This window comes from Nycticebus coucang, chromosome X (genome assembly GCF_027406575.1).
Source record: "Nycticebus coucang isolate mNycCou1 chromosome X, mNycCou1.pri, whole genome shotgun sequence".
NCBI lineage: Eukaryota > Metazoa > Chordata > Mammalia > Primates > Lorisidae > Nycticebus > Nycticebus coucang.
In genome coordinates, this window is record NC_069804.1 from 133,445,115 (window position 1) to 133,458,752 (window position 13,638).

The window sequence follows — 13,638 nt, forward strand, 5'->3', positions numbered from 1 at the left end:
AGGGAAAGGGGAGGGGGGAAGGGGCTGGGTGAAGGGGGGGGAAGGGGATAAGTGGGAGGATGGGGCAAAGGGGGTGGGAGGAGGGAAGTGTGTGTAGAAGATACATGTTTTGATGACCCCCTTTGTATTCCAGAGCATTAGCATTCAACATCCCCAGAACTGCTGCTGCTTCTATTTTTTTTTTTTTGTTTGTTTGTGTATGTGTCTCTCTTCCTCACCCTAGTGTCTGGTGGATGTGGGCAGCCATGTATAGGGAGGCCATAATGTTCGTGTGTGCAATAATAGTCTATTGCACACACGAACTTTATGGCCACCCTGTGTATAACACCCTACCCAGGCCTTAGATGACTGGAACAAGAGTGGACGTTTGACCCATCCAGAGCCCAATGGATTTTCACACTAGAGAATTTGAACAGAAAGGCAGATTCTAGTCAGGATGGTGTTGGGCAATGAAGCAATGAGTCAATTGGAGTTAGAGCCATGGTCAGAGCCACGGACACTAATGCCACAGCTGAGCTAGCTTTGGCTGCAGGGAACAGAACTGGCTCTTTCCAGAAACAGTTATCTCTTACAGGACTCCAGTATGAGGTTCCAGGGAACAGACAAGTACAGAGGAGTTCACTCTGTGACTCCAGAAAGATTGAGAGAGTGGTAGTGCCCAACCACTTCTTACTTCCTGCAATTGCGCTACCTGAAGATCCACTTTACATAGACCCTCTTTTCTCTAAGCTATCTTCCAAGTCAGAAATCAGTACCAGAAGAGCGAAAGAATGAAAGATCATCAAAGGAAAATGTTGGAACTGGCTTGGGAGTTGCATCAGGGTATGGAGAGTGGAGGGGATTCCTGCATTCCAAGTTTCCAGGAATGAACTGGTTAGGAAGCTCATTCCTGTTAAGGGAGTTATATCACAAGAAACAATCAAAACAGACCCAGCATTATACCTCAGGTTCATGCTGACTCAAATCAACACAGCAGAGATTTGCCACCCCTAAGGAAATCCCTTAGGGCCACGTACAGAGGATGCCAGCACTAGCTGCAGGCGAGGACTGCTGTGGCTGCAGCCCTGTGACAGAATCCACCCCAGTTTCCAGTGGGCAGGACCCGGAACAATCAGAACTGAACAGGGAGCTCCCGCCACTACCAGGGAGGTAAGTCACAAACTGACAGTGCCCAGAGGGTTTCCTGGTCTAGACCATGGGCCAAAGTGTGGTGTCACCTTGACAGAGTCTGTCTCCCTACCTACCACCATGATAAATGCGGGAGGGGAATTTGGCTCAGTGATTCAGAAATAGGAAATACAATAAAGATATATCCCCTTGGGAAATCAACTTCAAAAAGGAGGAGAGAGGGTGGGGAAGGTAAGGGCTGGGTGAGAGGTTGGTTAGCTTCTCTTCCTCTGATAGCTATAAGCTGTGCTAATGTATGGTTTATCCCATAGGTGGAAGGATGGGGAGGAGTTAACATGGACCACACTGAGTCACAACTGGAAGAGCCTTGGACATTGTCCAGGACCTGTGGACTTGGAGACTGAGAAGCTGCCTTGGCCCTGGGACATCTCTCTAGCAACTGGTTGTCTACTATTAGAGAGGGCACGAACAATCATCAGGATTGGGGGCCACATCCCTAGCCTGAACTTTTCAGAAATATCTGGGCTTATTTATATCCCTCTAGGACAGAATTTCCTAACCTCAGTACTCTTGACATTTGAAATTAGATAATTCTTTGTTACAAGGCACTGTCCAGTGCATTGTAGGATGTTTAGCAGAATCCCTGGCCTCTACTTATTCAATGTCAGGAGCACCCACTCTCACCCACTCTCACACACCCAGTTTTAATGACCAAAAATGTTTCTAGATATTGCCACATGTCCACTAGAGGTCAAAATCATCCCTGGTGGGAACCAGAGAGGCAATGAGGTAGTTAAGAACAGTCAGAACAGGGGAAGAAGCAAAAGAAAAAAAGGTCAGGGAGTAGGGGCCCTCTAGGGTAGGAGCTAAAACACAGCCATCGGATCTGGTGTTCACTTTCAATCTTAGAGCAAACACAGGATAGTGGCGGGGGCAGAAGCCAAACTGTAGGAGTTAGGAGTGAGTAAGAAGCAAGAAAGAGTCAGTGAGGGGCAGCTCTTCTTCAAGGACTCTTGGCTTTGAAAGGAAGGAATGAAGTAGGATATAAAGTTGAGAGAGCTTTCTTTTGAGTATGGGAGAAATTTTAGCCATGGGGAAGAAGGATAGCTAGAAAAAGCTTGAAAATATAACTATGTGAAAGAATGCAATAGATCGGCATACTGTACAGGAGGCGTGGCCGCTGTATTAAACAAAGAAAAAAATCATATGACAAGGTCATGCCTGTTTTTTGTAAAACAAAACCTTCAGGGCGGCGCCTGTGGCTCAGTCGGTAAGGTGCCGGCCCCATATACCGAGGGTGGCGGGTTCAAACCCGGCCCCGGCCGAACTGCAACCAAAAAATAGCCGGGCGTTGTGGCAGGTGCCTGTAGTCCCAGCTACTCAGGAGGCTGAGGCAAGAGAATCGCTTAAGCCCAGGAGTTGGAGGTTGCTGTGAGCTGTGCGAGGCCACGGCACTCTACCGAGGGCCATAAAGTGAGACTCTGTCTCTACAAAAAAAAAAAAAAAAAAAACCTTCAAAAGTTCTGTAGGAGTGTATGTATCCTATATGTACTTATAGATTTATATTTTAGTATACATAGAAAAAGATCTGAAAAGTCATTTAGCAAACAAGGTATTACCTACAAAGGGTGGTAAGGTCAGGGTCAGGGGATGGGAAGCTGGGGGGTATGGGATACAAATATGGGATATGAATAGATAGATTTGATTTCTGTATATGCTAATGTGTTGTGAAAATAAAATAAAATAATTAAATGTTCACAAAAATGCAAAAAATAAAAGGAAGTGAATTTACTGGTTTGGGTGGGTTTGGAAGGACCACCTTTTCTTCTGCAACAGGAGAGTAGGAGAGCAAACACTGATCTAACTAGCAAAGGCAGAGGGTAGGGAACAAGCGGGCTCCCTGTGTGTGATGTAGATAAAGCACCCAAGAGTGAGTGAGGACAGAGGTCTACTTTGGGGAATAACTGGAGGAGGTGAAGGTGAAGAGTCAAGGGAGATAAAGGATCATCAAGCTGCAAGGAGTAGGATAGGATACAACTGAAAGAAAACTAGAGGGAGCAGTGGATATCTGGAAGAAAAAGAAAAGAGGGGGCGGCGCCTGTGGCTCAAGGAGTAGGGCGCCGGTCCCATATGCCAGAGGTGGCGGGCTCAAACCTAGCCCTGGCCAAAAATCCAAAAAAAAAAAAAGAAAAGAGGGTAGATCCAGGAGGGGCACCAAACACAAATCTCTTGGGTGTTATAACCTGCCATCTACTCATTACAGCAGAAATAGCACATAAAAAAAAGGGGAAAACGCAGGGAAGGTGGGCACAGATCTGTGTCTGACTCCTTCCTGCCCCTTCTAGGCTTGTAGCATATCCTTATGGAGAAGGTAAACATTCGTTATACTTTGTTTTCAGGTTCAACTAGCTAGAAGTACAATTTCTAGCAACCCAGTTGTTACCTGAAAATACCTAAAAGTTTCAAAGTTCAACTTACTTCAGGTCTTTGATTTTACAGTATGGATTACGCAGCGCTTGGCAGAGCAAGTGTAACCGAGACACTGGCAAGTCGGGCAACTCAATGGACCTAAAAGAGCTGAGAAAACAAAAATAATTTAAACAAAAACTTTAAGTAAACGGCTTATTGTGGCTTTTGTCACCATGTTAGTATTAATTTACCTCTTCTAAATACCTTAAGCAGTATTACCCCATTTTTGCATAAAAAGGAAATTCAAGTATAAAACAGAGGTCATTACTCAGATCTGACTCCAGAGCCATGTTACTAAGTGCCAAACACCTAGGCAAGCACTTTTTATACACAAATTATCTTATCTGGCCCTTAACCCAATGACAGGTATTGTAATCATCATTTTGCAGATGCTCTGAGAGATCAACTGACATTACCAAGCACTTTTATAATATAACTCATTCTTGGTTATCAGTACTAATAGAAAAATTAATAATAATACAGGCAGTCCCTGGTTTACAAATGAGATAGGCTCTGTAGGTTTGTTCTTAAGTTGAATTTGTATATAAGTTGGAACAGGTACATTTACCTATCACCTGTAATAGCCCATGTTCATAAGTGTGAGTCATACACCAGTTGGTTTGTAACTTGGGGACTAACTGTAATACACTCCATTTCTAAGTGTGAGTTGTATGTAAGTTTAATGTTTGTAACTTGGGAACTGTCTGTAATTGAAAACTAGGCAAGTTCAGCAGTAAACCCTCACTTAGACAAGATGTTTGGGAAAGGAGTATTTGGGGGTTTAATTTTTGATAAGAGTTCAAGCCTTCTGATAAAGGGAATAAAAGTTAGGGGTGGTGACTCAATCGATAGCTAATTGTCCATAAACCCAGAATGAACCAGAAGCCCCTTTAAGTGTCCATTAATGTTTCAACCCTCTCAAATGGATTAGTCCATTGTTTTACTTTATAATTATATGGCTGAATTGAGCTGTCATTAACTGGTCAAGACCTTTTTGCCAATCTTTCATAATTCTTAGTCCATTTAATAGCTCTCCTATCCCTTCCCCCTCTAGTTTCAAACATAACCTCTTGCTGCACCTTCTTCCCATCCCTACTTGCATCAAACACATATCACAAGCTTATTTCTATCTCTACGCTATTGCTCATTATGGAAATAGAACTGTAAGAGAATACTTGAGTTAGGCCTGGTGTGGTGGCTCACACCTGTAATCTTAGCACTGCATTCCAGCCTGGGTGACAGAGCAAGACCCTGTCTCTAAAAATAAATAAATATTTTTTTTAAAAAAAGACTTGCTTTAACTTCCTCCTCCAATAGAGCTGTTTGCTCACTTTCCTATCAGCTGGCCCCCAAACTATGGGAGAGACAAACCCAAATCCTGAGAACAGACTTAAAGCATTTATTTTCTAGATAACACAGGTATAAGTCTTCTTTGCTGCTTTAGTCAGTAAGTCAATAAATAGAACTGTACTTTATAGTATACAGAATCTATATTATAAAAGTGGCTTAACCTAAGCCTCTTTGAATTTTGGCTCTAGCCTAGGCTTTACAGCAAGATACACAGAAGTGTAGTTCTGCCCCTTACTAATCTGAAGTTCTTTGAGGCCTCAGTGATGAAGTATATGTATAGTGAGAATCAATCCAGTGTTAGGTTTACACTCTTTTACAGAATGATCATCTATATCAAAATGGCAGAGTCCTCAGTGATAACACTGATGACCTTACATGTTCAGAACACTTAACATAAACATAAAGTACGTCTCCAGGGTGACTGAAGGCACGGTCACTTACAGTGGTTAGTACAGTACCTGGCACATAATAGATTTGCAATAAATTTTTATTTTACTAATTGACATAAAATATGGAAAGTTGAGATGTTTATTTCTTACTTTTATTTACTGACAATGCTAGAAATCATCATGTGCTTAAATGTATAAAATAAATAATTAGGCCCATTGTGAAGGTCATAAACTAGAGAGAAGACATGCATATACTCACTCAATACGTTTCAAGGCCGGTGGCATAAATGCTGAGGCTGGCTCTTCCTCTTCAAATCCAGGTAGGTGCTGACACTTCAGAGTCACTGACAAGTGATTGTGACTGCTTTTTACACAGAAGGACATAGCCAGAATGTCCATTTTTGTATAGGTAGGTTGAAGCAGTATAACTGACTGTAAATCATCAATTATCCTTCTTGAATATTCTTCTTCCCGAATCTCATACAAACAGTGAAACAAGTCCACCGGCTCAATCTGTAACCTAGAAGACTTATCCTTTATTTCTCTCTCAGTCCACTTTAGTAACTCTTCTCGAAGTCCTGGAGAGATTTTTCTTCCAAAAGTAGTTTCCACAATCTTTCCTTTTCCTTTACGTAAGAGACCAAATAAGAACCGTATCATTAGTGATGAGAAACCTTTTCCATATCTTTGGAATATTTCATGCCATGTTTTCCCCAGTTGACTAAAAACCATCCATTTGTTGTCATTCTTCAGGGCATAGAACACAGCAGTTAAAAACTCTTGGAAACTGAAGTGAAGGAAGGTGTAGGCATTGATATCATCAGCTTTTTTCAAAAAGTGACTGAGAAAAGTATAGTTGCTATCACATACTCCTATCCCATGTCGTCTAAGGTCACTGGCTGCAAACAGCACCTGACGGCTCTGCAGTCCTTCTGCAGCCAAACAGCAAAGTCCCCACAGGCAATTTTGTCCTTTCCCCACTCCGATGTCTGTAAGGGTTCTGAGGCACTTGGAAAAATAGAATAGATACACATCAGTCATGGTCTGAAGTGACCTCAAAAGAGGCCTGTCACCATCACCTTGTGACTTCAGAACACTGCATATCATCCAGGAGACAATGGGAAGAGAAGACATAATGTCAAGGCCTTCATTTTCTTGCAGACCATAAAAGACTTTCATTGCTGTTTTAACACCTGAAAACTGACTCAAGAAATATGCTTTCTTTTCAGCACTTGTAAACCATAAGATCTCTGCCTGGATAGGTTGTTTTAACAGAGAGTGGAGCTTCTTCATGGCTGTAGGCCGAGCAGTTATTAAGAGGGAAGATTCAGGTAACAGTTTCTTCCTCACAAAACTGCACAAGAGGCTCTCTACTGGCTTTCTCTCCTGCGGCTGCACACTAAGATCCTCTTCTTGGTCACACATAGGGTACTGTAGCTCAGGAAATCCGTCGAGAATGAACAGAAGCTTCTCTGGATATATGAGAACAATGTCCAAGATTGGTCCTCTTATATCTTGAAAAGTGTTAGTGATCAGATCAGCAGCACTAAGGCTAGCTATATGGCTTATTTCTCTGCAGTTGATATAGATGATATAGTCAAATCTGCCTGGAGTAACGATGCCTGCTGCCCAGTCAAACATGAACTTGTGTACCAAAGCTGTTTTCCCAATCCCAGCACATCCCTGAAGCACCACAGTTTGGGATGAACTGAAGCCCCCTTCATCAGGATCAAACACATGTTCCATCTTAATAAAATGATCCTGTTGAGGAATTCCACACGGTGTCTTATCTGATACACCATGCTCTTTTACAAGAAGTAGGCGTGATGTTATATGCTTGCCGTGATGGTAACATTTATCAACTCCAATTTTTAGATATTTTTCTTTTAGACGTTTTCTGAGGACTTTCCGGTAATCTAATGGGGTGACACCAAGAGTTAGAACTCAAAGAATAATACAAACAAAAATAGTACAAATAACTCTAATACCACCATCTCCACTGAGAAGTCTCAAAGGCTCCTCAAACTTTACATATCTAAATGCAAGTTCTTTTTCTACACTTCTCTGGCCCCCAAAACAACTCCCCCCAGGCATCTCATCTCAGTTTAATGGTGCCATCCAGTTTCTCAGAAAAGTGTTAGGAGTCATTCTTCATTTCTTTTTGTCCTTTAAACCTCTATGTCAAGTCAATTTACAAGTCCTATCATTTTATATTTCCAAAATAACTCTAAAATCCATTTATTTATCACTGTATCCTCAAATACCATCCATGTCCAAAGCACTTCCAACTCTTTCCTGGACTGCTGAAATAACCTCCTAATCATCTACTATTGACTATCTTCCAGTTCTTTCCACACAATGGCCAAAGCAATCTCCTACAAATATTCATTAGATCATGTTACCGCCATGCCCCAAATCCTTTATGAATTTTTTATTACACTTGGCATAAAATACAAAATCCTTATCTCATCCTAAAAGGTGTTCCATGATCTGGATCCTACCTTCTGCCCCTCCGTGTATCATTCTCCTTATCACTCCCCCTACGCTAAACCCACATTGGCCTACTTTTAGTTTCTAAAAAATACCATGTTCTCTTACTTCAGGGCTTTTACACTAGTTATTCTCTTTACCCGGAACACTTTTCTTCCTGCTCCTCCCACAAAGAGCTCCTTTTCATCCTTCTGATCTTAATTTAAATATTACTTCCTAGACGAAAATTTGCCTGGCCACCCAAGTTAAAGCAGATTCTATTTCATTCTCCTTCCCAGCACCCTATTTTCCCCTCTATAGAATTTTGTAACTATCTTATTTGTTTGTTTACTTCTTTATTGTCTTTTCTGCTATGCAATGATCTACATGAAGACAGGGGCGTTATATGGTATCTTTACCATAGTATCCTGAGTACCTAGCACAATGCCCAGCACATAATGGATGCTCAATAAATGTTTATTGAATATGGCTATAAATGCTTTTGAATTAAAAACAAGTCATTTATTATCACCTATTCCGTGCCAAGTACTTTACAGGCTCTTTACATACATTTCTTATTTAATTCTCACAATAATCGCACGGAGTAGGTATTATGCACACTTTATAGCTGAGGAAATTGAAACACAATAACTAGGTCCAGGTTCATCAGTGGGCAACCTGTGGAGTTACACAGGTCCCCATAGTCAGAAGTACCCCTGCTTGGTTTAACACTCTTATTGCTGTCTTGAAATTATTAATATTGCACCTCACACGTAACATAGCCAGTGTGTTACTTGTAGCATTAGATAACTTGTCAAAAGCTATTAAGTGGAAGAGCCTTAATTAAGATTCAGGTTTGTCTGAAGTTTATACACTTAAACACCAGGTAGCTTTTCACCTTCTCTAATAGAAAAAATAACCCATGCCAAGCACAGTGGCTCACACCTGTAATCCTAGCACTTTGGGAAACTAAAGTGGATGGATTGCTTGAGCTCTGGAGTTCTGGACCAGCCTGAGCAAAAGTGAGACTCTGTCTCTAATAAAAATAGAAAAAAAATCTAGCCAGTCATCATGGCAGGTGTCTGTAGCACGGTTACTTGGGAGGTTGAGGCAAGAAGGATCGCTTGAGTCCAAGAGTTTGAGGTTTCTTTGAGCTAGGACGCCATGGCACTCTACCCAGGGTGACCTGAGTGAGACTCTGCCTCAGAAAAAAACAAACAAAAAAACCCCCACAAAAACAAAAAACCAGCATTTCCCAAGTCAGTTTCCTTGGAAGACTGTTCTGAAAAATGTGGGGTTTTTTTTGTTGTTATTTGTTTGTCGCCCTGGGTAGACTGCTATGGTGTCATAGCTGACAGCAACCTCAAACTCTTGAGCTCAGGTGATCCTCTTGCCTCAGCTTCCCGAGTAGCTGGGTCTACAGGCACCTGCCACAACACCGGCTACTTTTTCTATTTTTTTTTTTTTTTCAGTAGAGACAGGGTATTGCTTTTGCTCAGGCTGGTCTCAAACTACTAAGCTCAAGCAATCCACCTGCCTCAGCCTCCCAAAGTGCTAGGATTAAGGCCCAAGTAACCACAACTGGCTGTTCTGCAAGATATTAATAGGAAAGCCATAAAAATGGTATTCTATGGTAAAATAAACTGAGGGGAATGTACCATCTGGTCCCAATGCATATTTGCATGTGAAAGGCACTTAGGTTAGCATATGAAAGGTTATTTAACTCACTAAATGAAAAAAAAATGGTTGTTTAACCACATTTTCTGGTCTTAAATGATTACAGAACACTTTTCTAACAGCAAAGTTATTAATTCCTGGAAAACTGTTCTATAGAATTCAGTTTGGGGACTGCTGATCTAGATAAGTATTAGCAAACATTTTTTATAAATTTTTCAACTCTCTGTTGTAATTACTCAGCTCTGCCATCTTAGTGTGAAAGTAGCCACAGACAATATGTAAATGAATAATTGTGTTCTGATTAATCTTTATTTACAAAAACAGGCAAGTGGCTAGATTTGGCACACCAGCTATAATTTGCTGACTTTGATTTAGATAATTCTAAAAGAGAACTGATCTTTTCTAGGCATAAAAGTCACTTTCTTGGCTCCTGACTACCACCAGCAGTGCGTAGGGATGAGTAGTTGTGTTTGTGGGAGATATTATTCCCAAAACAGAAAAAGACAGTAAAATAGAAAAGACATTTATCTACCTGTAATCTCTCTCCATGAAAATGAACCCAGAGAACATGAAACAACTGTGGGAAGAACAGAGTTGAGGTTAGGAGTAGCAAAAATGCACCTTCATAGCAAAACCCGAAATACACAGAATGATGCTTCTATAATCATTCATGCTCTTCCCCAAACAAAAATACAACAAAGACAGTAAGTTATCTTGACATCTTTTTCACTTATCTACAAAGGTATTTTATAGCTAATGTGTAACATAAAGTAAAACATAAGAACTTTCTTTACATATATATTTAGGTGGGAACACTTTAATTTATATGATCATTAAGGAAAATTTTAGGCATAAACTTAAAGATGCATTATTTGAAGTGACTGTTTCCTGGCATTTTGCTCTCTCTTATGTGTTAGTCAATTGCTTCTATTGAGGCTTCTGTTGAGCCTAACTTGTGAATAGGAAAGAATAAGGCATTGCTGAACAGTAGTTTGACAGATATATACAATGAGCTACATTCAAATACATATGTTCACACTCAATCCAAACACTTGCATATATAGCGATATAAATAAAACACAAGCACAGGGAGGTGCCTGTGGCTCAAAGGAGTAGGGCACTGGCCCCATATATTGGAGGTGGCGGGTTCAAACCTAGCCCCGGCCAAAAACTGAAAAAAAAAAAAAAAGGAATAAAATACAAGCACACACCCCACTCCACATTCCTATAGTTTCTCACTACTTACACACTTTGAAACGCAAGAGTAAGACTTATAGTTGGGGAGAAGGTTAGATAGATACTAACAAGTAGATGAGAGGAAGGGAAGTTTGGAAAGGCAGACATTAGAATGTCATAGAAATGGGAAGGCAAGTGAGTGGTCTGTTGAGGATAACTGGCTTCTATTCCCAACTGAATATTCCTTGGAGTTCAAGAATCAGCCACAAGGGCTTAGCGCCTGTAGTTCAGTGGCTAGCGTGCTGGCCACATACACGGGGGCCGCAGGTTCAAACCCAGCCCAGGTCTGCTATGACAACTACAATTAAAAAAAATTAGCCAGTGTGTGGCGGGCGCCTGTAGTCCCAGCTAGTTGGGAGGCTGAGGCAAGAGAATCACTTAAGCCCAAGAGTTTGAGGTTACTGTGAGCTGTAATGTCACAGCAGAGTGCCACTTAGTGAGATTCTGTCTCGAAAAAAAAGAAAAAAAAAAAGCAGCCACAAGGGACATGACCTCATCAATCTTCACTCTTTGCTCTTTTGTGCTGTCTCCTATGAAAAGTTGTGGTTACCGTAAGGATGGTCGGTCTTTATAGTGAAATAATAGAAAAATTACTAATTCATAGTTTTTCAACAAGGACTAAAATCTCTATCTCTGTCTGCTTTCTTTTTCATGTTAGCAGGATCCCTCCCCTTCGTAGATTTCTGTATTCACAAACCATTAAGCAGCCCTCCTTTTCTCTCCCTCTCTCCCCTTCCCCGCCTCTAAAATATAAAATAAACTTATGGTTTTATATCCTAATCTTGCCCTAGAGAAATTTTTTTTCTCTTTCAGTGTGAAGCATGTACTAAACTTTTCCACCCTAACAGCTACATCAAAGGGAAAGATGCTTTTGCAATTATAAGTGTTTGGGGGATTATAGAAAATAACAAAGCCACAGTTGCCTCTTCTTTCTTTCTTTTTCTTCATTTTAGGCAACACAAATTTGTGGGGACAGTTTTAAGACATTTATAGGTAAATGCAGTATCCATGTAATATCTTAACATACACTCACACATATATATCTCCAAGAAAATTTTAAAGATTCAGAAGAATTCCAAAGGTTATGAGAAGTAGGAGAAAAAGAATGAACAGGCTTATCTAGAGTATGCCCTCTGTTACTCACCTCTCTTTTCAGACAGTAAACTCCAGGTACAAGCGGGTTCCATATCTCTTCTTTTCTTCTGATTGCTCATCCTGGCAAATCAAGAAAACTATAATCCAAAACAGAAACGATAATTAGAAAGCATAGTGGAAACTCAGAGTAAAAAAAATAACTCAAAAAGGGAGGCGCCTGTGGCTCAAAGGAGTAGGGCACCGGCCCCATATGCCGGAGGTGGCGGATTCAAACCCAGCCCCGGCCATAAACTGCAAAAAAAAAAACAGAAAAAAAAGTAACTCAAGAAAGACTCTACATTCAAGGCATTGCAGAGTCAGAAAAGAGGGAAGGCCTAATCACCAATGGATAAGTGAGGTAGGACTGGGGGGAATCACATAAAGACAGACCAAAACTAACAGCCTTCAACTTGAAGAGAAAAAAAGCTAAAAGAAGATAGAATGTATATAAAGCTATAAAAGCTACAAATATGAGGAATGTCAAATTGGGCTCTGAATTGGGTAAATAAGGGAAGCACAGAATTTAGGCAGTATACCTCTAATGTTTATAGTCAAGAGAAGTAAAATGACTATGTACTTCCACAAGATATTTTTGGTGCCATCAATGAAGGGAAAATTCTAAGCCTATAGATTAGACTACTGTGGAATAAGAGAATATGCTAAAAAGTCAGGAGACCTAAGCCATAGTTCCATTGTTATCTACCTACAGACCTTGAGTAAAATTCTTCTCCTTTCTGGGTCTGTTTTACTATTTTCTTTTTTATTCACTTATTTTTTTATTAGATCATAACTATGTACTTTACTGCATTTATGGGGTACAATGTGCTGATTTTATACACAATTTGGAATGTTTACATCCAACTGGTTAACATATCATTCACCTCACTTATTTAATTGTGTTTTTGAGACAGAGTCTCACTTTGGTGTCCTGGTAGAGTGCCATGGCATCATATCTCACAGCAACCTTAAACTCTTGGGCTCAAGTGATCCTCTTGCCTCAGCCTCCTGAGTAGCTGAGACTACAGGCATATATTACTATACTCAACTAGTTTTTCTATTTTTAGTAGAGCCGAGGGTCTCAGTCTTGCTCACTCTAGGCTGGTCTCTAACTCCTGAGCTTTCTCCTGAGCTCAGGCAATCCACCCATCTCGGCCTTCCAGAATGTTAGGATTACAGGCATGAGCCACTGAGCCCAGCCTGTTTTACTATTTTCAAAAGGGCTCAGGGAATGTTAGACCAAGTTTTTTTCCAGGTTTAACATTGTAAGACCAGTGGTTCTCAGTCCTAGCTGCATATTAGAATCACCTTCACACTACCTTCCAGAACTTTTTATATCCTTCTTTGCAATATTACTTATCACTTTCTAATATATTTGATACATTACTTATGTATTATGCTTATTATTCTTCTTTGTCAGTCTTTCCCACATAAATTGAATTATTGGACCCAATTCTCAGCTTTTGCCATGAACTTTGCAATTCTATACACAAAAAAGCAGAGCTCATTTTCCTGCCTATTATCTTTTATCTTAGTCATGAGACTTGCTTTGGCTAATGGAGTGTACTCAGAGTTGAATGTGTCACCTTCCCTTGTGACTCTGTCACTGTCATGAGAAAAGCCACAGAGAAAGAAGACCTAGCTAGTTCAATGGTCCAAGGAGGATTAAATACATGAAGCAGAGCCACCCCCACTTTACCCACAGTCCTGCAGCATAAAAAGTTGAGCCACCCCAGCCTGAATCAGTTGTCCAAAAGAGCCCTTCCTGATCAGCTGAGTCCCAGATGGT

General features: G+C 40.7%; 1 protein-coding gene across 4 annotated transcripts in view; it reads right to left on the reverse strand.

The window, feature by feature from the left end:
* The window catches only part of LOC128578367 (NACHT, LRR and PYD domains-containing protein 12-like), a 39,891-nt gene that overhangs the window by 14,928 nt on the left and 11,325 nt on the right, over window positions 1-13,638 (reverse strand). For all 4 annotated transcript variants that reach the window (XM_053580958.1, XM_053580955.1, XM_053580956.1 and 1 more), the window contains 4 exons: window positions 11,863-11,950; window positions 10,015-10,059; window positions 5,596-7,252; window positions 3,607-3,705 (listed from right to left, as the gene is read on the reverse strand). In XM_053580958.1, the coding sequence (XP_053436933.1) occupies window positions 3,607-3,705; window positions 5,596-7,252; window positions 10,015-10,059; window positions 11,863-11,932 (1,871 nt within the window). In that variant the 5' untranslated portion in view covers window positions 11,933-11,950. The remainder of the gene's footprint in view (window positions 1-3,606; window positions 3,706-5,595; window positions 7,253-10,014; window positions 10,060-11,862; window positions 11,951-13,638) is intronic.